The sequence below is a fragment of the Nycticebus coucang genome, chromosome 18 (genome assembly GCF_027406575.1).
Source record: "Nycticebus coucang isolate mNycCou1 chromosome 18, mNycCou1.pri, whole genome shotgun sequence".
Taxonomy (NCBI): domain Eukaryota; kingdom Metazoa; phylum Chordata; class Mammalia; order Primates; family Lorisidae; genus Nycticebus; species Nycticebus coucang.
Window position 1 is genome coordinate 60,462,172 of NC_069797.1, and position 27,302 is coordinate 60,489,473.

The window sequence follows — 27,302 nt, forward strand, 5'->3', positions numbered from 1 at the left end:
TCTAACTCTTGGGCTCAAACGATTCTCTTGCCTCAGCCTCCCGAGTAGCTGGGACTACAGGTGCCCACCTTAAGTCCTATTGCTTCACATCTCCCAAACAACAACCCCAAACCTGCATGAACCTATGGGGCCAGAACCCCGGCTTCCTCATTAGCTGTGGCTCTTTCCGCCTTCTCTCACAGCCTCTTGGGATTTCACACTGGGCATGCCTGACTGGCCTAACGTATCCCCTCTGAATTGCTTTTGGAAGGAGAAATTTTTGCTCCAATGATCAGTATAATCATTCTGAGCACACATCATTCCCTGACTTGGGGCACAATTATTTTTTTGTGAAACCAGTGGTTGCAAAACTATATTGTTTTCTAGTTAACTATTAAATGCTATTTTTATAAACGCTTTCCCCCCTTGTTATCTTTCATTATCGTTGAGAAGTTGCTGTTTAAACCTGAGTCCAAGTTATCTTCATTTGCCCGGCCTATTAACCACCACCTCCTCCAGCCTCCAGTCACCTGGAGGAAGCCACAAGAGGGGGTGCTGGCATCAGTCTCTCTCTCATGCCACCCCTTGCCAGCACCAAGGAGAGGGAATAAGCCTCTCTTTTCTGAGCACTTTCCAAACACAAACCATCACTCCAGGGAGCTTTCATTGGTAGCATGGAGGTTGTTTGGACTGGACAATTCTCCTGGAATTATGCAGAAAAAGTATCATGGGAAATGCCCACTCTCGAAGGCTTGGGGTCAGAGGGACCTTGGCTGGGATCTTAGCTCTGTTCCTTAACTAGCTGTGTGGCCTAGGGCAATTTATTTCCACATTTTGAGCTTCTCTTTCCTGGAGTATAAAGTGGGATTAATAATGACTACTCACAGGAGTCTTGTCAGGATTAAATGAGGTGACACAGGTCACAGTCACCTCATTTTCGCCAACTCAATGTGTGACAGGTCACAGCCACTGCAGCCTACTTTATTTCCCTAAACAGCAGACAGACCTTCCACTTGCTTAAGCTAAAAACCTCACATCCTGAGCGGCGCCTGTGGCTCAGTGAGTAGGGCGCCGGCCCCATATGCGGAGGGTGGTGGGTTCAAACCCAGCTCCGGCCAAACTACAACAAAAAAATAGCCGGGCGTTGTGGCAGGCGCCTGTAGTCCCAGCTGCTCTGGAGGCTGAGGCAAGAGAATCGTGTAAGCCCAAGAGTTAGAGGTTGCTGTGAGCCATGTCACACCACGGCACTCTACCCAAGGGCGGTACAGTGAGACTCTGTCTCTACAAAAAAAAAAAAAAAAAAACCCTCACATCCTCCTGGCTGCTCCCTCATATCCTTTATCCAACCCACAATGGCCACTGGTACCACCCTGCACCTTCACTGCCTGGCCAGACGCCCCCTGGTGCATGTGCTACCACCTATTAGCTCCTGGTCACTGCAAGCCTCTGAGTGATTCCCTTGCTATACCTGTTTCCTAACAAAACAGCTAGTGTGACCCTTTTAACGAAGCATCAGACATGTCAGCCCTCTGCTCAACACCCCCAAACAGCTCCCACCTCAGTGAGCACAACCAAGTCCTTTTCTTTTCCCTTTTTTGAGACAGAGTCTTACTATGTCACCCTCAGTTAAGAGTACTATGACATCACAGCTCACAGCAACCTCAAGTCTTGGGCTAAAGTGATTCTCTTGCCTCAGCCTCCTAAGCAGCTGGGACTACAGGTGCTCACCACAACACCCAACTATTTTTCTTATTTTTTAGAGACAAGAGTTTCACTTTGTCACCCTCAGTATAGTGCCGTAGTGTCACATTTCACAGCAACCACCAGCTCTTGGGCTTAGGTGATTCTCTTGCCTCAGCTTCCCAAGTAGGTGGGACTACAGGTGCCGGCCACAACTCCTGGCTGTTTTTGTTGCAGTTTGGCTAGGGCCATGTTTGAACCCGCCACCCTCGGTATATGGGGCCAGCGCCCTGCTCACTGAGCCACAGGCGCTGCCCCCCCAAATATTTTTTTGTTGTTGTAATTGTCATTGTTGTTTAGCAGGCCTTGGCTGGGTTCAAACCCACCAGCCCCAGTGTATGTGGCCAGTGCCCTAACCACTGAGTTACGGGCACTGAGCCCCCCCTTTTTTTTTTTGAGACACAGTATTACCCTGTTGCCCTCAGTAGAATGTCAGGGTGTCATAGCTCACAGCAACCTCAAACTCTTGGGCTCAAGCAATAATCCTCTTGCCTCAGCCTCCAGGGTAGCTGGTACTATAGGCACCCGCCACAACGCTTGGGTATTTTTAGAGACAGGGTCTCAATCTTGCTCAGGCTGATCCTGAACTCCCAGAGTGCTATGATTATAGGCAAGAGCCACCCTACCTGTCCACAAACCAAGTCCTTAGGGGGTCCTACAAGGGCTCCAGCCATTTCCTGCTGCTCTCCCCCTAGATCACATCAGCCTCCTCAGCGCTCCTCCAACATGCCTGGCACACACCCACCTTGAGCCCGGGTCCCACTGTTCTCCCAATGGGATACAAGGATCTTCACCAGAGGGCTGTACAGCTCATTCTCTTCTCTGCCCAACTCTTCCCCTATTAGAGATGGTTGCATCCTGTTGGACCTGGGTCAGGGATCACCCAAAAGCAGCAGCAGGGGAGTTCTCACAAGGGAGTGCCCTAAACCCTCCCAAGACAGGGCAGTTTGGATTCTAAAGAAAGAAGCAGTAGCTTGGGCAAGGTGGCTCATGCCTATAATCCTACCACTCTGGGATACCAAGGCAGGAGGATTGCCTGAGATCAGCAATTAGAGACCAGCCTGAGCAAAACGAGACCCCCATCTCTACTAAAAATAGAAAAATGAGCCAGTGTGGTAGCATGTGGCTGTAGTCCCTGATCTTGGGAGGTTGAGGCAGGAGGACTGCTTGAACCCAGGAGTTTGTTGTTGTTTCTTATTCTGTTGCCTCGGGCTAGAGTGTGAACCCAGGAGTTTGAGGTTGCTATGAGCCAGGCTGACATTGTCCCACTCTAGGCTGTCTTAAACAACAACAACAACAACAAACCAAAACAAGCATTAAAGCCAGGGTAATCAGTCTCAAACATTTATTAGGGGAACTTACCCCATACTGCAGCAAACTCAGACCCAAAGTGAGAGAAAAGGGGAGGTTCTACATAGTTATATCCATAGTGGAGGGCAGAGTATGGAGTATACATGATGGTTTACAGAATTTAGTTAAGGGTTGGGGCCAGGTTCTTTCACTGTTTTATTCTTTTTTTTTTTTTTTTTTTGAGACACAGCCTCAAGCTGTCGCCCTGGGTAGAGTGCCATAGCATCACAGCTCACAGCAACCTCCAAACCCTGGGCTCAAGCGATTCTCCTGCCTCTGCCTCCCAAGTAGGTGGGACTACAGGCACCCGCCCAACGCCCGGCTATTTTTTTTGGTTGCAGCCGTCATTGTTGTTTGGTGGGCTCAGGCTGGATTCTAACCCACCAGCTCAGGTGTATGTGGCTGGCACTTTATCCACTTGAGCCACAGGTGCCGAGCCCACTGTTTTATTCTTAATTTTTTTTTTTTTTTTTTGAGACAGAGTCTCACTATATCGCCCTTGGTAGAGTACCGTGGCGTCACAGCTCACAGCAACTTCCAACTGTTGGGTTTAAGCAATTCTCTTGCCTCAGCCTCCCAAGCAGCTGGGACTACAGGTGCCCACCACAACACCTGGCTATTTTTTGTTGCAGCTGTCACTGTTCTTCAGCAAGCCCGAGCTGGTAGAACCTGCCAGCCTCTGTGCATGTGGCCAGCGCCATAACCACTGTGCTACAGGGGCCGAGCCTCTGTCACTGTTTTGGGCAACAAAATAGGTACTTTTATCAGTGCCTGGGAATGTTCAAGCCAGCTGGGGAAAACCTGCAGATGTGGTCAAGACCCAGAAAGTAAGCTTGGAGGAAATAGAAGACCCTATAGAGATATATAAAGTAGCACCCCACTTACCCTCTAGTCTCCTTACCTGTCCACTTCACAGCACTTATCAGCATATCAGCACCCAACACATTATATGCTTATGTGTTTCTTTTCTTTTCTTTCTTTCCTTCCTTCCTTTATTTATTTATTTTTTTAAAGACAAGAGTCTCGGCTTGGCGCCTGTGGCTCAAGCAGCTAAGGCGCCAGCCACATACACCTGAGCTGGCGGGTTCGAATCCAGCCCTGGCCCGCCAAACAACAATGACGCTGCAACCAAAAAAAAGCCGGGTGTTGTGGCAGTGCCTGTAGTCCCAGCTACTTGGGAGGCGGAGGCGGAGGCAGGAGAATCGCTTAAGCCCAGGACTTGGAGGTTGCTGTGAGCTGTGATGCCACAGCACTCTCCCCAGGGTGACAGGTTGAGGCTCTGTCTCAAAAAAAAAAAAAAAGACAATAGTCTCACTCGTTGCCCTAAATAGAGAGCTGTGGCATCATAGCTCATAGCAACTTCAAACTCTTGGGTTCAATCTTCTTGCCTCAGCCTCCAGAGTAGCTGGGACTACAGGTGCCCACAACGAGGGCTGGCTAGTTTTTCTATTTTTTTAGTAGAGACGAGGTCTCACTCTGGTCTTGAACTCCTGAGCTCAAGCAGTCCTTCCACCTCAACCTCCCAGAGTACTAGAATTACAGGTGTGAGCCACCGTGCTGGGCCCCATGTATTTATTTACTGCAATCTGCTTCTCTCCATAGAGTCTGGGCACTGCTAAATCCAAGGTGCCTAAAATAGGGACTGACAAATAGAAGGCCCTCAAAAGACATTTGTTGAACAAATACATACAGTGTGCAGCAAAATGTCCACTTCATGGGTAAGTAGGAACTCCACATTGACTATTTTAAAATAAGAACATATTTGGGCTCAGTGCCTGTGCTCAGTGGTTAGGGAGCTGGCCACATGCACCAGGGCTGGTGGGTTCAAACCTGGCCATGGCCTGCTAATGACAACAGTAACAACAAAAATAGCCAGGCATTGTGGTGGGCGCCTGTAGTCCCAGCTACTTGGGAGGCTGAGGCAAGAGAATTGCTTAAGCCTAAGAGTTTGAGGTTGCTATGAGCTGGGACACCACAGCACTCTACCAAGGGCAACATAGTGAGACTCTAGTCCACTACGGACTAGAGTCCACTGGACTCTATGTCCAGTTCATGGGTAAGTAGAAACTCCACATTGACTATTTTAAAATAAGAACATATTTGGGCTTGGCGTCTGTGGCTCAAGAGGCTAGGGCACCAGCCACATGCACCAGAGCTGGCGGGTTCAAATCTAGCCCGTGCCCACCAAACAAATAGCCAGGCGTTGTGGCAGGCGCCTGTAGTCCCAGCTACTTGGGAGGCTGAGGCAAGAGAATTGCTTAAGCCCGGGAGTTGGCGGTTGCTGTGAGCGGTGATGTCACAGCACTCTACCCAGGGCAACAGCTTGAGGCTCTGTCTCAAAAAAAAAAAAAAAAAATTTTTTTTTTCCCCCCTATGAGAATCACAAAATATTTTGACATCACTTTCCACCCCCACATTATTCCTGGGCTGACAGTATAGTGGGCTCAAAGATGAAGAAACTGAAGCAAAGAATGCCTAGAAGATGTGTTTCTCAACAGACAGGATCTAGAGGTGAAAACAGAAACACACCCACTGTTTAAATACATTCATTAAGGTGAGAAAACAGAAGTTAAAAGACTTAGACATTTGCCTAAGGTAGTTTCAAGCAGTTTTCGCAGAGGGGAATATGAACCCCTGGGCAATGCATGAAGATTTTCCAAGTGTCACAAAGGCAGAATTTAAAGGGGAATAAAATTTTTTTTTGTTTTTGAGACAGAGTCTCATTTTGTTGCCCTTGGCAGAGTGCCATAGCATCATAGCTCACAGCAACCTCAAACTCTTGGGCTCAAGAGATTCTCTTGCTTCAGCCTCCTGAGTAGCTGGGACTACAGGCGCCCACCACAATACCCAGCAATTTTTAGAGATCGGGTCTTGCTCTTGCTCAGGCTGGTGTCGGAACTCCTGAGCTCTGGCAATTGCAATCCACCCACCTTGGCCTCTCAAAGTGCTAGGATTATAGGCGTGAGCCACCTTGGCTGGCCTGGGAATACATTTTTAATTCAATTCCCACAGGCTTTCCTACCCAGCTCCCCCTTCACACTCACCCGTCCCCCAAGTTTCAAAGAAAGGCATAACCAGTCACCCATGCCAATCTTACTAAGGTGCTTTATCCCACAGTGCAACAATCCCCTAGGCTCCAGGAAGGAGTGATTCAAAGCTGAGAATGTGACTAAGTAACAAATCCTTGCCTGAGTCAGGTGGTTTCCAAACCTTTGCCTTCCAAAAGGAAAATCTAAAAGACCTATGACTGGAGTGGCACCTGTGGCTCAAAGGGGTAGGGCGCTGGTCCCATATGCCGGAGGTGGCGGGTTCAAACCCAGCCCCAGCCAAAAACTGCAAAAAAAAAAAAAAAAAAAAGACCTATGACTGGCTCAGTGGCTAGGGCACCAGCCACACACACTGGAGCTGGTGGGTCCGAATCCAGCCCTGGTCTGCCAAACAACAATGACAATTAGAACCAAAAAATAGTTGGGGGTTGTGGCAGGCACCTGTAGTCCCAGCTACGTGGGGGGCTCAGGCAAGAGAATCGCTTAAGCCTAACAGTTGGAGGTTTCTGTGAGCTGTGATGCCACAGCACTCTACCAAGTGCAACATAGTGAGACTCTATCTCAAAAAACAAACAAAACAACAATAACAAAAACCTATGACTGACAGATTATTAATAAATGATTTAATGGACCTGGCAAGGTGGCTCTCGTCTGTAATCCTAGCACTCTGGGAGGCCTAGGTGGAAGGACTGCTTGAGCTCAAGAGTTTGAGACCATCCTGAGCAAAGTGAGACCCCATCTTTACTAAAAATAGAAAACGTATCAAGGCATGGTGGTGCCTCTCTAATCTCAGCTACTTTGGAGGCTGAGACAGAAGGATAGCTTGAGCCCAGGAGTTTGGGGTTGCTATAAGCTAGGCTTGAGGCCATCGCAGCTACAGAGCAAAGACTCCGTTTCAACAAATAAATAAATAAACATTTAAGAAAAAAAAGATTTAATGCAAGATGACAATATGATTTTTTTCCTTTTTTTTTTTTTTTGAGACAGAGTCTCAAGCTGTCACCCTGGGTAGAGTGCCGTAACATCGTCATAGCTCACAGCAACCTCAAACTCTTGGGCTCAAGAGATCCTCTTGCCTCAGTTTTTCTATTTTGAGTAGAGACGGGGTTGCCTCCATTTTTCTATTTTTAATAGAGATGGGGTTTTACTCTTGTTCAGGCTGGTCTTGAACTGGTGAGCAATCCACCAGCCTCAGCATCCCAGAGTGCTAGGATTACAGGTGTCAGGCACCTTGCCCGGCCTTTTTTTTTTTTTTTTTTAAAGAGACAGGGTCAGCTGGGCATGGTTGCTTACACCTGCAATCCCAGCAGTTGGCAGGCCAAGGTGGGTGGACTGCCTGAGCTCACAGGTTTGAGACCAGCCTGAGTCAGAGCAAGACACCGTCTCTAAAAACTAGCTGGGCATTATGATGGGTGCCTATAGTTCTAGCTACTTGGGAGGCTGAGGCAAGAGAATCACTTAAGCCCAGGAGTTTTAAGTTGCTGTGAGCTGTGACATCACAGCACTCTACTGAGGGTGACAAAATGAGACTCTGTCTTAAAAAAGGGTCTTGCTCTGTAACCCAGGTGGAGTGTAGTGGCATAATCACAGCTCACTGTAGCCTTGAACTCTTGGGCTCAAATGACCCCCTTGTCTAAGCCTCCCAAGTAGCTCAGACTATAGGTGACCACTACAATGCGTGGCTATTTTTAGAGATGGGATCTCCCTCTGGCTCAGGCTGGTCTTGAACTCATGACCTCAAGGGATCCACTCATCTCAGCCTCCCAGAGTTCTGGGATTACAGGCTTGAGCTACTGCGCCTGGCCCATCTATTGCACAGATTTAAATGAGAAATTTAACAATTTTATTTTAAAATATCATTATTTACAACTACCCAGAAAATATCTCTGGCAACTACTGAAACCTTCAAAGAAAAATTTTAGTTGTCAATCTAAAACGTGCCAGCAGTAGTTTCCAAAACAAAGTTAAACTCATTGCTTCCCTGACTTTAGCTATCAGTCCTAAATCTTTTCTCCCTAAGGCACAGGAACCAAGAGAAGATTTAAATTCCTTTAAACACACTGTACAGCATATCACCCAAAAGGAGAGATTCAGATCTTGTTCAAGACAAGAGGATTTGGTGAGAATCTAGGGCCCTGCTAAAATGAAACCAGCACCTCAACCAGCCTGTCCACTTTCTATTATCAGCCAGATCTCTCTACCATTTTACCCCTTTCTCCAGGCAAGTCAATCTGATTTATTCAGGTAAAAAGAGCATTCCCTCTCCCGCTTTAAAGCCTAAAACAGTTTCAAAGGCTTCCATTCTGTCACTTTTAGCATTGGGATTTAGGGCTCCGAGCCTGTGGCTCAAGTGGCTAAGGCACCAGCCACGTACACCTAACCTGGCCAGTTCAAATCCAGCCTGGGTCGACCCAAACAATGACAGCTGCAACCAAAAAATAGCCGGAGTAGTGGCAGGTGCCTGTAGTCCCAGCTACTTGGGAGGCTGAGGCAAGATAATGGCTTGAGCCCAGGAGTTGAAGGTTGCCGTGAGCTGTGATGCTACAGCACTCTATCCTAGCACTTGGGAGGCTGAGGCGAGTGGATTGCCTGAGCTCACAGGCTCGAGACCAGCCTGAGCCAGAGCGAGACCTTGTCTCTAAAAATAGCTGGACGTTGTGGCGGGTGCCTGTAGTCCCAGCTATTTGAGAGGCTGAAGCAAGAGAATCGCCTGAGCCCAAGAGTTTGAGGTTGCGGCCATGGCCCTGTACCAAGGGTGACAAAGTGAGACTCTGTCTCAAAAAAAAAAAAAAAGAATTGGGATTTAATGTCAAAGATCATTCTTCAGGTGATAATTTTTCCATAACTAAAGGAGAGCGAACAAGCTGTGAAAACTCCACAAGCAAGCACCAGAGATGCCAATGGCTCCTTTTGGAAAGTGGGAGGAAGACGGGCAGGTAGGTGGTCTGACAATTCCCTTTACTAGCGGTGAGACCAACGCAGCCAAGTCCTGGGGGCCTTCACTGCCTCTGGGGGAGGATGTGGTAAGAGAGGTCTAAGCACTTTACATTCACCCTAAGAGACAGACACTTTTTCACTATTCCCATTTTCCTGGATGAACAAACTCAGGGTAGGAAAGGTATCCAAAGTCACACAACTGGAAGTGGCAGAGACTGGACTGAAAAAGGAAACGGAATCTGCCCACGCAGCGGCTTTGGCCTGAACCTTGGTTTGAATCCACAATTCTCAGCACTAATTTTTCTCCACAGCTGTAAAACTGTAAATAATAGCACCTTGCTTCGCTTGTCTTTGTCAAGACAAAGAGCCATGTATACAAAAGCGCTTGCCCCAGCCTCGGCTACAGTGTGCTCAAGACACTGTGACACTGGCCGGCGTTGTGGTGCGCGCCTGTAGTCCCAGCTACTCGGGAGGCTGAGGCAAGAGAATCGCCTAAGCCCAAGAGCTGGAGGTTACTGTGAGTTGTGATACCAAGGCACTCTACCGAGGGTGATAAACTGAAACTCTGTCTCTACAAAAAAAAAAAAAAAAAAGACATTGTAACACAGGCCTTAAAAAGGCGCAGACTCCACCACCCGCCAAGCCCAACGGGTAGGATGCCTCGGGTACTCGTTCTCCGAGCCCCTAGCCCACCCGGGCGCTGGGAAGCCAGACAGCCCCGCACCTCCACCACCCGGTCCGCCCCCATCCCCGGGCCAGCCGCTCCCACCCGCACGCACAACGTACCGGCGCCTCTGACCCGGCCTAGGAAGGCACGGCTCGCCCAATCTCCGTGGCGCTTACTGGTCGGCGAGGCGGGGTCTCGGGGGCCGCGCACGAAGACCGGACGTCCGGTGAGCGGATGGGGCGGGGCCAAGAGGTAGGCGGGGAAGAGCGTGGGACAGGGTTAGGGTGTCAGGGCCAGGGCTTCCCCAGAGCCATTGCGTTTCTGTTGCTCGTAGGACCGGGCTGGGAGGATCTGCAGAGTGCTAACTTCAAGTTCGGACTCGGCCACTTACTACTTGTGCAGCCTTGGCAATGGTGACTACAGTAGTTATCTGAGCCGTTTCAACCTGCCAGTCCTCACAGCCCTTCAGGTGGATACTGCCATCATCCCCATTTTACACAAAAGAAAGCTATGTTCAGAGGTAGATCCATTTGCCCTCTCATGAAAAGTCATTTGACTGTAGAACCAAATCTGCCCATACAAGCCTACCAAGTAAGTTTCTCATTCTGTCTCCTCTCTTCAAGGGGGAATAATCGCTACTCTGTGGGGATGTTGAAAGAATCAGAAATACATTAAAGCATCTAATTATGCCTCATATAGTGATCCTTGATTGACTCTCCCTTCTCTCTCCCTAAAATGTATCTCACTTCTTCCTTTAAAGTGGGAATCTTGTCTATACCACTCAAATACCCAGTGCCTAGCAGGGTAGGGACTCAATATAGTGAGGAATGAAGTAGTTTAAAATCTTTCTCTGATCTGCCAATCCCTGAAAGCTGTCTCCTACAGTGAAGGAGACCTACTGCCATCACCCCAAGAATAGGATTACATTTTACAATCACAGGGCCATTGGGTCCAAACACCCTGCCAGTGTTCGGATCTCCTCCGTATCATCTCTGCCATCTCTACTTGGATGTGTCCAGTGGCAGGGAACTCACTGCCTCTCAAAACAGCTTGTTATCTTTGAAGTCCAGTCCTTCAGTTAGAACGTTCTTCCTTAGATAATCTCTCTCCTAGTTTTAAACCATTTGGCCGTGCAAGGTTAATCTAATTCCTATTCTATAAAGCCAGCTCTGTCCCTTGCTTTGACCAAACAATTGTGTTACTCCATTTTGCATTGCTATAAAGGAATAACTGAGACTGGGTAATTTATAAAGAAAAGTTTATTTGGCTTAACAGTTCTGAAAGCTGTAAAAGAAGCATGATGCTTCTGGTGAGGGCTTCAAAGAAACAAGGTGAAAGGGGAGCAGGTATGTCAGAGTGAGAGAAGGAGCAAGAGAGACGGAGGAGGTGCCACACTCTTTTAAACAACCAGCTCTAAGGTGAACTAATAGAACTTACTCATTACTACAGGAAGGGCCCTGAGCCATTCATGAGGGATCTGCCTCCATGTCCCAAATACCTCCCTCCTCCTATATTGGGGATCAAATTTCAAAATGGGATTTGGAAGAGGCAAGGATCTAAACTATATTAACAACTCACAGATAACCTGGCCCTGCAGGTCTCAACCTTTTCTCTACTCCTGACTCACATCAGTAACCAGGGCTGGCCAAGACAGTGATGGGATAGGATAGGAACAGGTCTTCTCCTGTTTCCCCTCCTCTCCAATTATGTGGATGTTCCTGGGGCATATTGTTAGGAAATCTGTCCAAATGATCATACTTTTCCCAGGGTCTGTCTTATAGTGTATATATATATATATATATATTTTTTTTTTATATATATATATTATATATATATTTTTTGAGACAGAGCCTCAAGCTGTTACCCTGGGTAGAGTGCTGTGACATTACAGCTCACAGCAACCTCCAACTCCTGGGCTCAAGCAATTCTCCTGCCTCTGCCTCCCAAGTAGCTGGGACTACAGGCACCCACCACAACGCTAGGCTATTTTTTGGTTGCAGCTGTCATTGTTGTTGTTTGGCGGCCCAGGCTGGATTCAAACCCACCAGCTCAGGTGTATGTGGCTGGTGCCTTAGCCACTTGAGCCACAGGTGCCAAGCCAATATATTTTTTTTTTTTTTTAGAGACAGAATCTCACTTTGGGACTACAGGCACCGGCCACAATGCCCAGCTATTTTTTTGTTTGTTTGCAGTTTTGGCTGGGCCAGGTTCGGTCACCCTTAGTATATGGGGCCGACACCCTACTCACTGAGCCACAGGTGCGACCCTGTCTTATAGTTAGTATTGTAACTATTGGTGTATTAAGTGAGGGCCTTATGTAGGTGTCCTTGTGAGCCAACAGCAGCTGCACCCATGCTCTGGATGATCTCAGAGGACAGGCTGAAGGGCTATTGCAGTTGCTTCAGCCCACAGACTTCCTCAGTACTAAGCCTTAGCCTTTGCAGTTTTAATGTGATGTCATCAAAGACTTTTCAACTCAAATACATATCTTTCATTATTCAGGACAGCAATAATGAATGTTGAGCTAGCTTTAGCTGCTTACACAATCTCATTTCATTTTGACGCCACCTGCATCTCAGTCACCTGTGTCCTTAGCCTCTACATGATGCCTGGGATCTAGTGGTACTTCAAGTTTTGTTTGATGAACAATCCTCTAACTCCATTAGAAATGAGTCCTTGGACTCCTGGTTCTTAAATTTATTTTCCATATATTAAAATAAATATTAATGAACAATTAAATTTACACCATACTCCACAAATACCATTAATATTTATCCTTTATTTAAAAGCTTCCAGAAAGGAAAAACAAATACCAAACACCCTCTGATACTCTGATAGCCCTCACCAGCTGGAAGTGCAAATTCCTGAGCCTGAAACTTAAGTCCTTTTGTGACCTGGCCCAGAGCCCCACTCTAGACACACATCTCACCATATGTTCCCCCTTGGGAAAGAGAAAGGAGGAATATAACCTAGTTATTACACCAGGCTTTGTGTTAAAATATGCAGGTTCAAGTTTGAACTCCACACTAAGTAGCAGTGAAACTGGGGGAAAAAAAAAATCGCTGAACTTCTTTGTTTTCTCACCCTAAAACAGAAATAACACCTGTCCTGCTCATCACTCATCACACAGAGTCAAACAAGGTGATAGAGTGAGACTATCTCAAACGAATAAACAAACAATAAAAACCCCTAAGTCTGTTTTCTCCAGGAAGCCTTTTCTTTTCTTTTTTTAGAGAGAGTCTCACTTTGTTGCCCTTGGTACAGTGCCGTGGCGTCACAGCTCACAGCAACCACCAACTCCTGGGCCTTAGCCTCCCAAGTAACTGGGACTACAGGTGCCCGCCACAACATCTGGCTATTTTTTGTTTGCAGTTTGGCCGGGGCCAGGTTTGAACCCGCCACCCTCAGCTTATGGGGCCGGTGCTCTACCCACTGAGTAACAGGTGCCACCCTCTAGGAAGCCTTTTCTAACAATGCTGCCCCAGAGATTCCACCCCTGCACCCACCCCCAAATTAACTGACGTACCTATCTAGCTCATTTGTCATTTAATCATACAGGGTCAGGACTTAAAATTTTTTTTGTTTTAATTTAAACTTGAGTTTCCTGGGCTTCAAATTGCCTAGTTATTTTTAAGTATGGCTGGTCTTTCTGATTTCATTTATAAGTGCCTCCTGGGCAGGGAATGCCTGGCACACTCTTTCTTAAAAAACCCATAGTGCCAAGCAGGTGGCTGGGCCCACTGTGCTCCAGGCCCATGTGTGGAGTCTGTGTCTCAGGAAGGAAGGTCACCCTCCATGAAGGTAAGCTCTAGGGAGACAGGAAGCTGCCAAAGACCATCTCCCCATGGCTTAGTTCTTCACCAGCCTTGTTCTTCAGAGAGAAAAAAACCCTTCCCTAGCTCAGCCACACTACTGCTATGCTCTTTTTCTAACAAAACTTGATTTTATCTCCCTCCAGCTAAAACATCTTCAATGACTCCCAAGTCTTTAGGATGAAGCCCAACTCCTCAAAAAGGCTTGGCATCCCCATCACTTCACGGTCTAACTCCTGCCGGCCTCTCCAGTCCTTTCAAAATGCTCCTCACATTCTAAGCTCCAGTCATATCATTCTTCTTTTTTTTTTTAAAGAGACAGAGTCTCACTTTATTGCTCTTTGTTAGAGTGCTGTGGCGTCACAGCTCACAGCAACCTCCAACTCCTGGGCTTAGGGGATTCTCTTGGCTTAGCCTCCAGAGTAGCTGGGACAACAGGCACCCACCACAATGCCCAGCTATTTTTTGTTGTTGCAATTTGGCTGAGGCTGGGTTTGAACCCACCACCCTCGGTATATGGGGCTGGCGCCCTACCCACTGAGTCATAGGCGCCGCCCCAGTCATATCATTCTTATTGCTGTGATTCATCCTACTACAAAAACATTCTACTCTCAGGCACCTGGAATTTTGCACCTTCTGCTTAGAATGTCCCCCCCCAATTTGTCTGCTTCCCTATGAACACTCAGGTCAGCCACCTTCCTCCAAGACCCTTTTCCCCAGGTTAAGGTTCTCTCCTCTGGGCACCCTGTGGTCCCCATTTCCTTATGCTCTACTATAACTGTAAGTCTGTGAACTTCTGAACTTGTGGTGTGAACCCTGGACAGGGATTGCCTTGTTCTATGCCTGATTCTCCATTTCCTGCCAAAGAGCTTAATGTGTCATCATCAGTGCTCCAAGGTGTTGAATAATCACAACCTGGTTTATGCCTTCATAGGCCCACTAGAACAAAGAGTTATCCCTGATATGCTGGGCCTACAGCAAGGGAAATCTGTGATGGACATCATGATAAAGTTTTTTTTTTTTTTTTTTGGTTTTTGGCCAGGGCTGGGTTTGAACCCGCCACCTCTGGCATATGGGACCGGCGCCCTACTCCTTGAGCCACAGGCACCGCCCCAATGATAAAGTTTTTCTGTGGTTACCATAGTACTAATGCTGACTTCCTGGGAAGAGAAATAGTAGTTAATTGGGTATTAACTCTGTCTCAGACACTTTATTAAGTGCTATGTATGCATGTCTCTCTTTTTTTTTTTTTTTTAGACAGAGTCTCACTTTGTCACCTTCCGTCGACTGCCGTGGCATCATAGCTCCAACTCTTGGGCTCAAGCAATCCCTTTGCCTCAGCCTCCCAAGTAATGGGGACTACAAGTGTCTGTCACAACACCCAGCTAGTTTTAGAGAAGGGGTCTCCCTCTTGCTCAGGCTGATCTTGAACCTGTGAGCTCAGGGCAATCCACCCAACTCAGCCTCCCAGAATGCCAGGATTACAGGTGTGAGCCACTTAACCCAGACTGTACCTCATTTTGCAAATGAGGACACTAAATAAATAAAAATAAAAAAATGAGCCGGGCATTGTGGTGGGTGCCTGTGGTCCCAGCTACTTGGGAGCCCAGGAGTTTGAAGTTCCTGTGAGCTATGATGACACCATGGCACTCCATCCAAGGTGACAGAGTAAGACTCTGTCTCAAAAAAAAAAAAAAAAAAAAGAATTTTAGGGAACTAGGTACTAATTATAGAAAATGTAGTAACTAACTATAAGGATACAGGATTATGTATTTCTGCATAACTCCATATGGCAGAACTTTCCCTCAATTACAGCTATCTGAAAATGGAAAGCTCTTTTTTTTTAATGGAAAGCTCTCTTATGGAAGAATGGGATGGAACACATACGAGAACTCTTGGAACCCCAAGAAAGTATCTGTATACCCAATATAGGAAATTCCATAATCGTTTTGTTCTGGGCAATCATTCCATAGCAACGTGACTATAAACCCAAAAGTAAACTAGACTTCAAGATGAAATGTGGCAATGTTTAGTTATCAAGTGGTCATTTAACAAAGGTAATCATATTTACATATATCTCTAAAAACAGAAAATTTCAATCTTATAAAGAAATCACAGATCCTACAAAATCTAAGTAAGGATTCTAACTTGAAGAATCCTGAGAAAGCGTTAAGTGCCTCTCAGGTCCTTTGTAACTCTGAAATTCTCAGAGGTGCTAGATTCCAGAACTTGGGACTTGTACTTGCATTCTGAGCTTGGTCATGACAGCCATGTTACTTGCCTACCTCCCCAAAAAGTTTTCCACTGAACAAAAACTATATTAAAATATAAGGCAATGTGTCTTACTTAAGCTTTGAACCACAGAATGAGAGGGCCAAAGAAACCAGCACCTTCATTCCTTCATACTTTTCCCTGGTCATGATTCATTAGTGTTCATTCAACCTCTACACATCTGTAGGGAAAGAAAACACAGAGGACTGGGATGGAGAATACCAGATGTGCATTCTGGTCCAAGCTCTGCAACTGGGTACCACTATGATTCTTTTTGTAAGCACAATTTCCTTCAAGTTCTATTCTCTATATCACAAGATCATATGAGCTAAAGCAGGTGAAACATTTAGAAGAGATAAATCCTTCTAGCACGTGTAAGAAGGATTTCTTATCTCTGACCTCCCCTTCCCCTTCAGCTACAAATAAGGCATTGTGTAGTGACAGCAATCATGGCTCTAGAGAGATGAGTGTGGTGACAGCTCTCAGACTGAACAGGAATCTTCGACTGTCTTCCAAAGTCAAATATAAATAATTGGGGATTTTCTGATGCTTGGGATATTTACTTCTGCTCTTATTGGTGATATAAAAACAGAGTTGACTGTATTTAGCTCTATGTTTTATTTGTGTTTTCTTTCTCTTTCTTCTTCCCATCCTGCTCTGACCTTATTCCCATGTTAAAAGTTTCTCAAAGGCAAAGACTATTTTCCTAATTAGCCATGGAACTCTCCGATGGTAAGAACTAGTCCTTCCCTCACCAAATACCACACCCAACCTGAATAGGAAAATATCTTAAGAATGGGAGAGCTATTATGTCTGTAGATGCTCTTCTGAGGACTCAGGTGAGATTACTCAATCACAGGAGTGAGACCCAAGGGACTGAAACATTCAGTTAAGGCTAAAAACAGATTTTAAAATGTTGCAGTTACCTTTTTTTCTTTTAACATTCAGGATGCACACTGGAGTCGCAGTTATCTTCTAGTAACTGATTTCTTTGGGTGGATAAATGGGACTTTGGAGGGCTTAAAGGAAGACAGATCTGGATTTGTATACTGACTTGCCACTTTCTAGTTAAGTGACTGTGCAGTTTACCAACCTCTCTGGACCACATTCTTTGTCCGTGAAAAAGGTACTTACATTCTAGGCTTGTTGAGAGGATTAAGTGGGATAATGTACGAAAAGCCTTACCACAGAATCTGGCATGTAAATGCTTATCAAAGAGTCACCGTGGAGGGATCTTGTAGGGAATGAAATAGACATGAGTGCGGAAGAGCTTTGGCGGAGACCAGCACCTGAAGGCCAAGACGCTGTAAACAGTCCGATCTCCTAGATCAATGCTCTCCACACCACAGTCCGCCGCCTAGAATTACCAGTGGTTGGGGGCGGAGGAGCTGCCTAGACTCCCGAGTGAGGAAGGCGGCCAGGAGCCAAACTGGCTTCTCGCAAAAAAGCCCTCTCCAAGAAGACCCGGGGCATTTGGGCTCCCGATGGGTCGCCCCTCCGGGCGTCAGGCCCTCTCACTTACCCGGGAAAGGTAACGGTCCTTAACGGCAGGCAATAACGGCTCACCAGCAGCCCAGGCACTAGCAAGGGCAGACTGAAGTCAAACCTTGGATTTTGGAGCCTCCACGCCTGAAACCCTAAACCACCATCGAACTACAACTCCCAGCATGCCATGCGGCCGCCCGCAGCGGTCGGTGGATCGGCCCCACCAACCTTCGGCCCTTCTTTCCTCAAAGCGTGGCCGGACCGCTAGGCTTCCGGGTATTGCTGCTTCCCCGCACCGCCGCAAGGCCAGCCTCTCATCGTGATTTCTGGGTATTGTAGTCCATGCTGTTTCAGTTTGGTAGGAAAGGGCTGTTCCTATTGGCCGCTCTTCTCGCCATAAAAACTACAAAGCCCAGAATACAGCGGAACGTCCCCTCGTCCAATAGGAGCCCCCCATATAGCTGGGCCGGGGCCGGCTCTAGTGACTCAAGATGGCGGACGAGAGTGAGACAGCAGTGAAGCCGCCGGCACCTTCGCTGCCGCAGATGATGGAAGGGAACGGAAACGGCCATGAGCACTGCAGCGATTGCGAGAACGAGGAAGATAACACCTACAACCGGGGGTAACGAGATCCTCGGAGTCCAATTTGCGTCCAGTCTCCTACAACCTGGGTCTCCGGGGTGCGGGGAAGTCACCCGGAGCTTAGTCTAGCCCCACCCCCATATTCTTATTGGCTGAGACATAGGGATCCTGCCTGGTGATTGGTTGTTGTCTTTGTCATTTACTAGGGAACGCTATATTAAGGACTGGAGACGTTCAATAGTTTTATTATATAAAAGTTTTTCTGTGTAATGTCCACTCGCGTACTTCAGGCGCGTCCGGGGAAAAGAGCATGTTGGACGATGGTTTGCGATGGCACAACACAGGGCAATCTAGTTACAGTACATTTCAGAGGGAACGTTATTTACAGAGGTGTTGTGTGAACAACGTGACTAGCAATAAACGAATAATAAAACGTTTCGTTGCAGTTCGCCGTCAGTGAGGAAATTCATCAAGCTGTGCAAACTCTCTATATAATTATGTTGTAAAATGTCACTACCAGAGGATACCCAAATATAAACTCACCTTATAAACCCTATATAATTAACTATATGATAATGTTTTGATTTACACAGTGTCCCTTGCTCTAAATCCTTAAATTTCCTGAACGATATGTAATTAGGTCTTCCAGCATCTTTGCCCTTTTAACTTTGCAAGGTAGCCTCAAGCATCAAGAAATCGAGTAATGTTGCTTTTTGGATAGTATTTGGAACCTGTGGGTTCCATACTGCATGTCCTGTACTTTATAGTCTTGCTTTTACTATTTATTCTAGGGATGACGAAATGCACCAGGCATTTCAGTGTTGCATTCTTTTTTTCAGATCAGTTTTTGGATGGAAAAAAAGGCTGTTACTCATTCTTTTCTATCTTTCTAGCTGTATTTATGTTTATATTTTTAAACTGAGTCAGAGTCTTTTGGTATATAACCCTTGCTGAGTCTGTGGTAGTTTGATTTTCATTGCCAGCTAGCTTGTTGTTTACAGTATTGGTGGTAGTTTCGAGGTGAAAGTAGAAGGTTGCAGTCGTTAGATAAAACTTTTTTAAAATCTTGCTACATTGTAGAGATAGGAGAGCAAAGGATTACAGTCTTGCACATCATAAGGACATTGGGGTCAACAACAGACTGCATATATGATTGTGGTCCTTTAAGATTATAACATATTTTTCTGTATCTTCTGTGCTATGGTGAGTAACACAAATACTTACCATTGTGTTACAGTTGCCTACAGTATTCAGTAGAGTAATGTGCTGTACAGGTTTGTAGCTTAGGAGCAAGAGGTTATGCCATGTAGCCTAGGCATGTAGTTGGCTATGCCATCTAATTCAGCTGTTCTCAACCTGTAGGTTGTGACCCACAGGAACTGTATTAAAGGGTTGAGGTATTAGGAAGGTTGAGAACCACTGCTCTAATTCGTATAAATGTACTATAATGTTCAAACTATGCTGAAGTTGCCTAGTGAACATTTCTCAAGATGTATCCCTGTGGTTAAGCTAAGCATGACTATATTTTAAGGGGTTTATAAACTGTGCTGAATCCTCGATTAAAAGATACAGCTGTTAAATTCTTCAACTAACATTAGAAATCACAAGAAGGACCAGTGCAGTGGCTCATACCTATAATCCTAGCACTCTGGGAGGCCGGGCCAGGATTACTTGAGCTCAAGAGTTGAAGATCAGAGACCAGTGCCTGTAGCTCTCAGTAGGTAGGGTGCCGACACATACACTAAGGCTGGCGGGTTTGAACCTGCCTGGGCCAGTTAAAACAATGATGACAACTGCAACAACGACAACAAAAAATAGCCAGGCATTGTGGCGGACACCTGTAGTTCCAGCTATTTGGGAGGCTGAGGCAAAAGAATCACTTAAGCCCAAGAGTTTGAGGTTGCTGTGAGCTGTGATGTTATAGCACTCTATCCAGGGTGACAGCTTGAGACTCTGTCTAAGAAAAAAAAGAAAGAGTTGAAGACCAGCCTGAGTAAGAGCAAGACCCTAGATAGAAAAAAATTGAAAACTTAGCTAAGCATTATGGTGTGCACCTGTAGTCCCATCTACTTGGGAGACTGAGGTGGTTGAGGCAGGAGGATTGCTTGAGCCCAGGAGTCTGAGGTTGCAGTGAACTATCTTGACAACACTGTGCTTTATCCAGGGTGACAGGGCAAGACTCTCAAAAAAAAAAAAAAAAAATCACAAGACTATTGTAGAGGGAAAGGAAGCTTGCCAGATTTGGTTTTTATAAGACTGTTCTGTTGCTATAACTTACAACACATCTAATGTAATAAAAATCTTGCTTTGAAGTTTGATATTCCTAAAAAATGGAAGAGATGAAAAAAAGGAAGTGGAAACAGGAAAGGAAAGTGCAGCCCTCCAGAGTAGAGACCTGAATCACTGATGAGAGCTGTTGAATGTGAAAGTCATTTCAGAAGTGAAAGTATGGCTGTTTCTTTTTCTTTTCTTTTTCTTTTTCTTTTTTGTAGAGACAGAGTCTCACTTTATGGCCCTTGGTAGAGAGCCGTGACCTCACACAGCTCACAGCAACCTACAGCTCCTGGGCTTAAGCGATTATCTTGCCTCAGCCTCCCGAGTAGCTGTGTCCGCCACAGCACCCGGCTATTTTTTTGTTGTTGCAGTTTGGCCGGGGCTGGGTTTGAATCCGCCACTCTCGGCATATGGGGCCGGCGCCCTACTCACTGAGCCACAGGCGCCGCTCCTTTTTTTTTTTTTGAGACAGTCTCAAGCTGTCACTCTGGGTAGAGTGCTGTGGTGTCACAGCTCGCAGCAACCTCAAACTCCTGGGCCCAAGCGATTCTCATGTCTCAGCCTCCCAAGTAGCTGGGACTCCAGGCGCCTGCCCACAACGTGCAGCTATTTTTTGGCCTGGGCTGGATTCGAACCTGCCAGCTCCAGTGTATGTGGCTGGCGCGGTAGCCACCTGAGCTACAGGCGCCGAGCCGAAAGTATGGCTTTTTCTTTGCTCTTTACGTAGTTGCTTTTATTTTTCTCTGCTTAACTCTTGCTCTGACCAGTGTCCATAGATCTTTAATTGGTTTTGTTCCCCTGATTTATGAATCACCGTGCAAAATGATTGCCAGAGAGTTCTGTGTTTTATTTGTAATATAACTAAATGATAAAGCGAAAAACATTAGTGGTTTTGTTGTTGTTGTTTTTGTACGTGATTATGGTCTGGGAGAAAAAATTATATTTATTTTGCTTCTCAAATCTAGAGAAACGTGAAAATGAGTTTAGAGGTGGCAGGTGAAAAACAGAGGGCCTAGTCTGGAGGAAAGAGCCTAATTCTGGTACTTAGAATCTGGAGTAGAGTCTAGTTTGTTTTTTTTTTTTACTAACTTCAATTTTGTGAAGAAGCAGTGGTTTTGGGAAAAAGCCTCATGGCATGGTGGGAGAAAGCGTGGCTTTTGGAGTCATTTAAATCTGGTTTCAAAGCTTGGTTTTGACGCTTAATAGTCGACCTTGGGAAAAGTACTTAACCTTAGCTGTTAGTGTTGTCTTAGGGATTAAATGAGATAACATCTGGAATGCAGCCCTCCCGCCTCTTTTTTTTTCATATCTTCCCTAACCTCCCAGCTTGTCCTTCTGCTCTTTTCACATCTTTATATCTTTTTTTTTTTTTTTTTCCAGTTTTTGGCCGGGGCTGGGTTTGAACCCGCCACCTCCAGCTTATGGGGCCAGCGCCCTACCCCTTTGAGCCACAGGTGCCGCCCTATTTTTTATATCTTTTCTCAGCCCTTAATGTGTCCAATCCCTGCCTCACCTGAAGGTAAGGTACATGAGAACAGGGTCGTGTCTTAGTCTGGTGCTTAGTGGGCATTAATGAATGGTTGCTGTATGAATGAGTAGCAAATGCTAAAGTACTTGGCTGGGTGTAGTGGAGTTTTATTTCTCCTTTGTGAATTCAAGGATGTGAGATTTTTCTTACATACACATTTTCTTTTCCCAAATAAATCTCATTAAAACCATTATTACAATTTTTGTGAACTACTTACAGAAACCAAAGAACCTCCAATTTGTTGTGGAAACTTTCTACTGTGTTTTGTTTCTTGAAATGTTTCTTGTCTTTACTGAATTTTTTTTTTTTTTTTTGAGACAGAGTCTCAAGATGTTGGCCTGGATAGAGTGCCGTGACATCCTAGCTCGCAGCAATCTCCAACTTGAGCTCAAGCGATCCTCTTCCCTCAGTTTTTCTATTTTTAGTAGAAATGGGGGTCTCTCACTTTTCTCAGCCTGGTCTCGAATTCATGCTCTCAAGCAATCCACCTGCCTTGGCCTCCCAGAGTGCTAGGATTATAGGCATGAGCCACTGCACGCGGCCTTTACTGAATATTACTTAAAATGTTTCCCATCCGGGTGGCGCCTGTGGCTCAAGGAGTAGGGCGCCGGTCCCATATGCCGGAGGTGGCGGGTTCAAACTCAGCCCCGGCGAAAAACCACAAAAAAAAAAAAAATATTTTCCATCCTTCCTAAAGTGGCAGGTGAAAAAATGTTTTCAAAAGTCACATAGGAGGCTCGGCACCCATAGCTCAGCAGTTAGGGTGCTGACCACATACACTGAGGCTGGTGGGTTCGAACCCAGCCTGGGCCTGCTATAAACAGCAATGACAACTACAACAAAAAAATAGCCGGGTGTCGTAGCGGGCACCTGTAATCCCAGCTACTTGGGAGGCTGAGGCAAGAGAATCACTTAAGCCCAAAAGTTTGAGGTTGCTGTGAGCTGTGATGCCATAGCACTCTACCAAGGGTAACATAGTGAGACTCTGTCTCAAAAAAAAAAAAACACAAAAAAAACCAAAAGTCATTTAAGAATTTACGAGACTATTTCTCCTTTCTACATTAAAGATTCTAAAGTAATACAAGGCCAGTTATGGTGACTCACTCCTGTGATCCCAGTACTTTGGGAGGCCAAGGCAAGAAAGTCACCTGAGCACAGGAGTTTGAGACCAACCTGAGCAAGAGTGAGACCCCATCTCTATTAAAAATAGAAAAACTAGCCGGGCATAGTGATGGGCACCTGTAGTCCCAGCTACTCAGGAGGCTGATGTAAGAGGATTGCTTGAGCCCAAAAGTTTGAGGTTACTATGAGCTATGATGATGCCATGGCATTCTACCCAGGGCAACCGAGTGAGATTCTGTATCAAAAAAAAAAAAAGAGAGAGAGAAAGAAAGAAAAATACACAATAAAGGTTAATGGTGGTTAGAACTAACCTTTATGCTCTCAGGTCTTTCAGGAACTGAAGTTCATAGTTCTTTACACTAATGAAATGATCTACATTCATTGATCTACAGACTAATAAGGAATGCAGTCGTGCTAGTTTCTTATGTCTCTTTGTGTATGAGTTTACGTCTTGACTTTTCTAGTCATGTGTTTCCTCAGTAAGTAAGCATAAACATTTGGTGAGTATAAACCTTCATGTATGTATGTAAATGTATACATATGTAGGCTGAGCTCAGTGGCTCATTCCTGTAATCTTAGCACTCTGGGAGGCTGAGGCAGGTGGATTGCCTGAGCTTATGAGTTGGAGACCAGCCTGAGCCAGAGTGAGACCTTGTCTCAAAAAAAAAAAAAAAAAAAAAATACATAGATAGATAGATAGCCAGGTGTTGTGAATACCGATAGTCCCAGCTACTTGGGAGGGTGAGGAAGCAATCAATCACTTGGGTTCAATCACTTGAGCCCAAGAGTTTGAGATTGCTGTGAGCTATGATGCCACAGCACTCTACCAAGGATGATAAAGTGAGACTCTGTCTCAAAAAAAAAACAAAGTAGGGCGGCGCCTGTGGCTCAAGGAGTAGGGCACCGGTCCCATATGCCGGAGGTGGCAGGTTCAAACCCAGCCCCGGCCAAAAAAAAAAAAACAAAGTACACATATGTGCACATGCATACATAGACAGTGTATATGTATGTGTATCTTTCTGCAGTTTTTCTATATCTGTTTTTTAAAAATCTATCAGCCATTTAATGAGGTTCTTTTTAAGAAATTTAAAACACCAATTTATGAGGGCATTTGTTGGGGCAAACACAGATCGCAGGTAGCCCCGGAGCTGAGGAATAGCCTTGATTTTCAGTAAAATTTGCAGTCCACAGCTTTTTGATCAACCTTGCGCTGTTATCTTGTATTTCTCTTTTTCTGTGGCGAAGATCTCACTTTCGTGGTGTCTGGGCTTCTGCAACTGCTGCTTCTTAAAATAAGCATCAGTAATACGCTTCAGGATTTTAACATTACTGTTGTCAATTTTTGTGGTGGTGGTAGGGACAAATTTCAGATGTGTCCTTTGTAGAGGAACTTGATTGAGGGACAGAGGTCTAGTCACAAGTAGCAAGCCACTGTCCAGTTGCTTTAGGAAAACCACCCTCTTGCCTCTGTGGCTCCCAGTGAGGATAATTAGCATGGTCCTGGGTGTGTTGCTAGATCAAAGTTTTCTCATATGCTGATTAAACTTTTTTTGCCATGGCTCAACAGCTTTCTTCAGTGGGATAATATTTAGGCATTTTGCAAAGTTTAACCACCTGAGTACCACCATTCTTGTCTCCACCAACTGGTTTTGTAACAGTGGCAAGGACCTTCACCTTCTTTTTCTTTTCAATCTTGGATTTAGCCACAGTGTATTTCCTCTCAGTCATTGCCTTTTTGAAACACATGGCAAATCAGAGTATCAGCTTATTTCTCTGATGAGGTCAGGATTTTGGCTGCAGTGGGGCTTCTCCTTCTTGGCCTTAGGTTTTTTCTCTTTAGTAACTGGCTTCTCAGCTTTTTCACTTGCCATCTTGCAAGATGGGAAAGAGTCTGTTAGCTATTTTTTAGAAAATGTGCTTAATTTCCTCCAGTTATTTCTCTAGCAAATTACCCTGAGTAGACGGGGCAAGGTGACTCACGCCTGTAATCCTAGGTCTCTGGGAGGCCTATGTGGGTGGACTGTTCGAGCTCAGGAGTTTGAGACCAGCCTGAGTAAGAGTGAGACCCTGCCTGAGCAAGAGTGAGAATAGAAAAACTATCAGAGGGCAGTGCCTGTGGCTCAGTGAGTAGGGCTGATGGTGGTGGGTTTGAACCCAGTCCCAGCCAAAATGCAACAAAAGGTAGCTGGGCATTGAGGCTGAGGCAAGAGAATCACCTAAGCCCAAGAGCTGGAGTGTGCTGTGAGCTGTGATGTCACATCACTCTATTGAAGGCAACAAAGTAAGACTTTGAGAAAGAAAAACTGTCAAGGCATTGTGGCAAGCACCTGTAGTCCCAGCCACTGCTGAGGCTGAGGCAAGAGAATCTCCTGAGCCCAAGAATTTGAGGTTGTTGGGAGCTATGACACTGTGGTACTATACCGAGGGCAACATAATGAGACCCTGTCTCAAAAAACAAGAAAAGAAAAAGAAACCACCCTGAGCAACTGAGAGGCAAACAGATTAAGAAAATTATGCTGCATTCCCCCTGCAGTTCATAATTCACCTATATGGGTTTCTTTTTTTTTTTTTTTTTTTTTTTGAGACAGAGTCTGACTCTGCTGCCCTCAGTAGAGTGCTGTGGTGTCACATTCATAACAATCTCAAACTCTTGGGCTCAAGAGATTCTCTTGCTTCAGCCTCCCAAGTAACTGGGACTACAGGTGCCCATCACAACCCCTGGCTATTTTTAGAGACAGGTTTTGCTCTTGCTCAGGCTGGTGTCCAACTCCCGAGCTCAGGCAGTCCACACACCCTGGCCTCCCAGAGTGCTAGAATTACAGGCATGAACCACCTTGCCTGGCCCACTTATGTGGTTTAATTTGTTTGATTTTAGTTTTTTGAAAGACTTTCTAAATATTGCTAAAGAGTAAATCTCATCAGCTGATAATGGATTATTTAATTTGAAGATAACAAATAAGTGAAGCATATCTGAGTGTTTTAGAACAAGAAAACATTTTAGATCGTTATGTTCCTAGGATTATTTTGGAATTTATTTTATAGTTCTCATCAGTATCATTGAGATGCTTGTAAGTTCTGGGTCAAGAGCCCTTTGGTAAGGGATGTCTCTTTTCCACCCTGCTCTCTTACTCCATGGGACAGGGTAACGTAGATCCTTATAAGTGTTTCTCACTTCCTGATCATGAGATATTATCCCTTATGAAGAAACCTAAAGAAAAAAAAGTGTTTTTGAAAGTAAATCCCAGCTCGGTGCCTGTAGCTCAAGCAGCTAAGACGCCAGCCACATACACCAGAGTTGGTGGGTTCAAATCCAGCCCAGGCCTGCCAAAACAACAATGACAACTATAACCAAAAAAATAGCCCAGCGTTGTGGTGGGTGCCTGTAGTCCTAGCTACTTGGGAGGCTGAGGCAAGAGAATCACTTGAGCCCAGGAGTTGGAGGTTGCTGTGAGCTGTGATGCTACGGCACTCTACCCAGGGTGACAGCTTGAGGCTCTGTCTCTAAAAAAAAAAAAGGGAAAAAGAAAGTAAATCTCATAAAACTATCCTTACTTGCTTTTATTTTCTTCAGTTTCTCCAAGAGTCATTCTTTCCCAAATAATGATGGCTTTTAGCTACATGTAGCTCTAGGAAAAAAGAAATCTTTTTAGTCCCTTTTTCTTAATTTCTCCCTTCAGTTTTTGGTTTTTCAAAACTAGATCAAAGCAGAAATGCAAAGAAAAACCTCATCACTAATATGAAGTAAGTGGTCTAATTTTGTTTCCCAATTAAGTGGCAATTAAAAAGAAACTAATCAAGAGCTGCTTCAAAGAGAAGAGACTGGAAAGCAGAAGAAATGAAAAGTAAATGAGAGCCTATTTCAGGGAGATTGCTGTTCATGGCAAAGCAGTTTTGCTGATTTTTCACATTGTTCAGCTAATGCGCTCACTCTAAAATTCCCTGGCTTTACTAAGTTGGCAGTTAACCCTTTCTTTTTTTTTTTTTTTGTAGAGACAGAGTCTCGCTTTATGGCCCTCGGTAGAGTGCCGTGGCCTCACACAGCACACAGCAACCTCCAACTCCTGGGCTTAAGCGATTCTCTTGCCTCAGCCTCCCGAGCAGCTGGGACTACAGGCGCCCGCCACAACGCCCAGCTATTTTTTGGTTGCAGTTTGGCCGGGGCAGGGTTTGAACCCGCCACCCTCGGTATATGGCGCCCTACCGACTGAGCCACAGGCGCTGCCCTGGTTAACCCTTTCTTTATGGAGCCCATGGAATTATGAATTTAGTAACTTTAGGAGGATGCTTCTTCAGCTCTTCCTCTCTGACTTTTTTCTTTTTAATTTATTTTTTTTTGAGACAGGCTCTCACTATTGCCCCAGGCTGGAGTGCTGTGGTGATAGCCTAGCTCACAGCAACCTCAGACTCCTGGGTTCAAGCAATTCTGCCTCAGCCTCTCCAGTAGCTGGGACTACAGGCACCCATCACAACACGCACATATGTTTTATATTTTTAGTAGAGACATATCT

The 27,302-nt window shown here is 45.5% G+C and overlaps 2 protein-coding genes across 4 annotated transcripts in view; one reads left to right on the plus strand and one right to left on the minus strand.

The window, feature by feature from the left end:
• The window catches only part of DCAKD (dephospho-CoA kinase domain containing), a 32,607-nt gene extending 15,092 nt beyond the window's left edge, over nucleotides 1-17,515 (minus strand). Inside the window, exon 1 of one of the 3 annotated variants that reach the window (XM_053570170.1) lies at nucleotides 17,326-17,515. The gene's annotated coding sequence lies outside the window, so the exon portion shown is untranslated. Of the gene's footprint in view, nucleotides 1-9,839; nucleotides 9,920-17,325 lie in introns of those variants that run through there. The other 2 variants (XM_053570169.1, XM_053570172.1) reach the window with 2 other exon arrangements.
• Nucleotides 17,516-17,758: 243 nt separating this feature from the next.
• NMT1 (N-myristoyltransferase 1) overlaps nucleotides 17,759-27,302 on the plus strand; it is a 37,828-nt gene continuing 28,284 nt past the window's right edge. Inside the window, exon 1 of the mRNA XM_053570149.1 lies at nucleotides 17,759-17,910. Coding sequence (XP_053426124.1) covers nucleotides 17,780-17,910 — 131 coding nt within the window. The 5' untranslated portion in view covers nucleotides 17,759-17,779. The remainder of the gene's footprint in view (nucleotides 17,911-27,302) is intronic.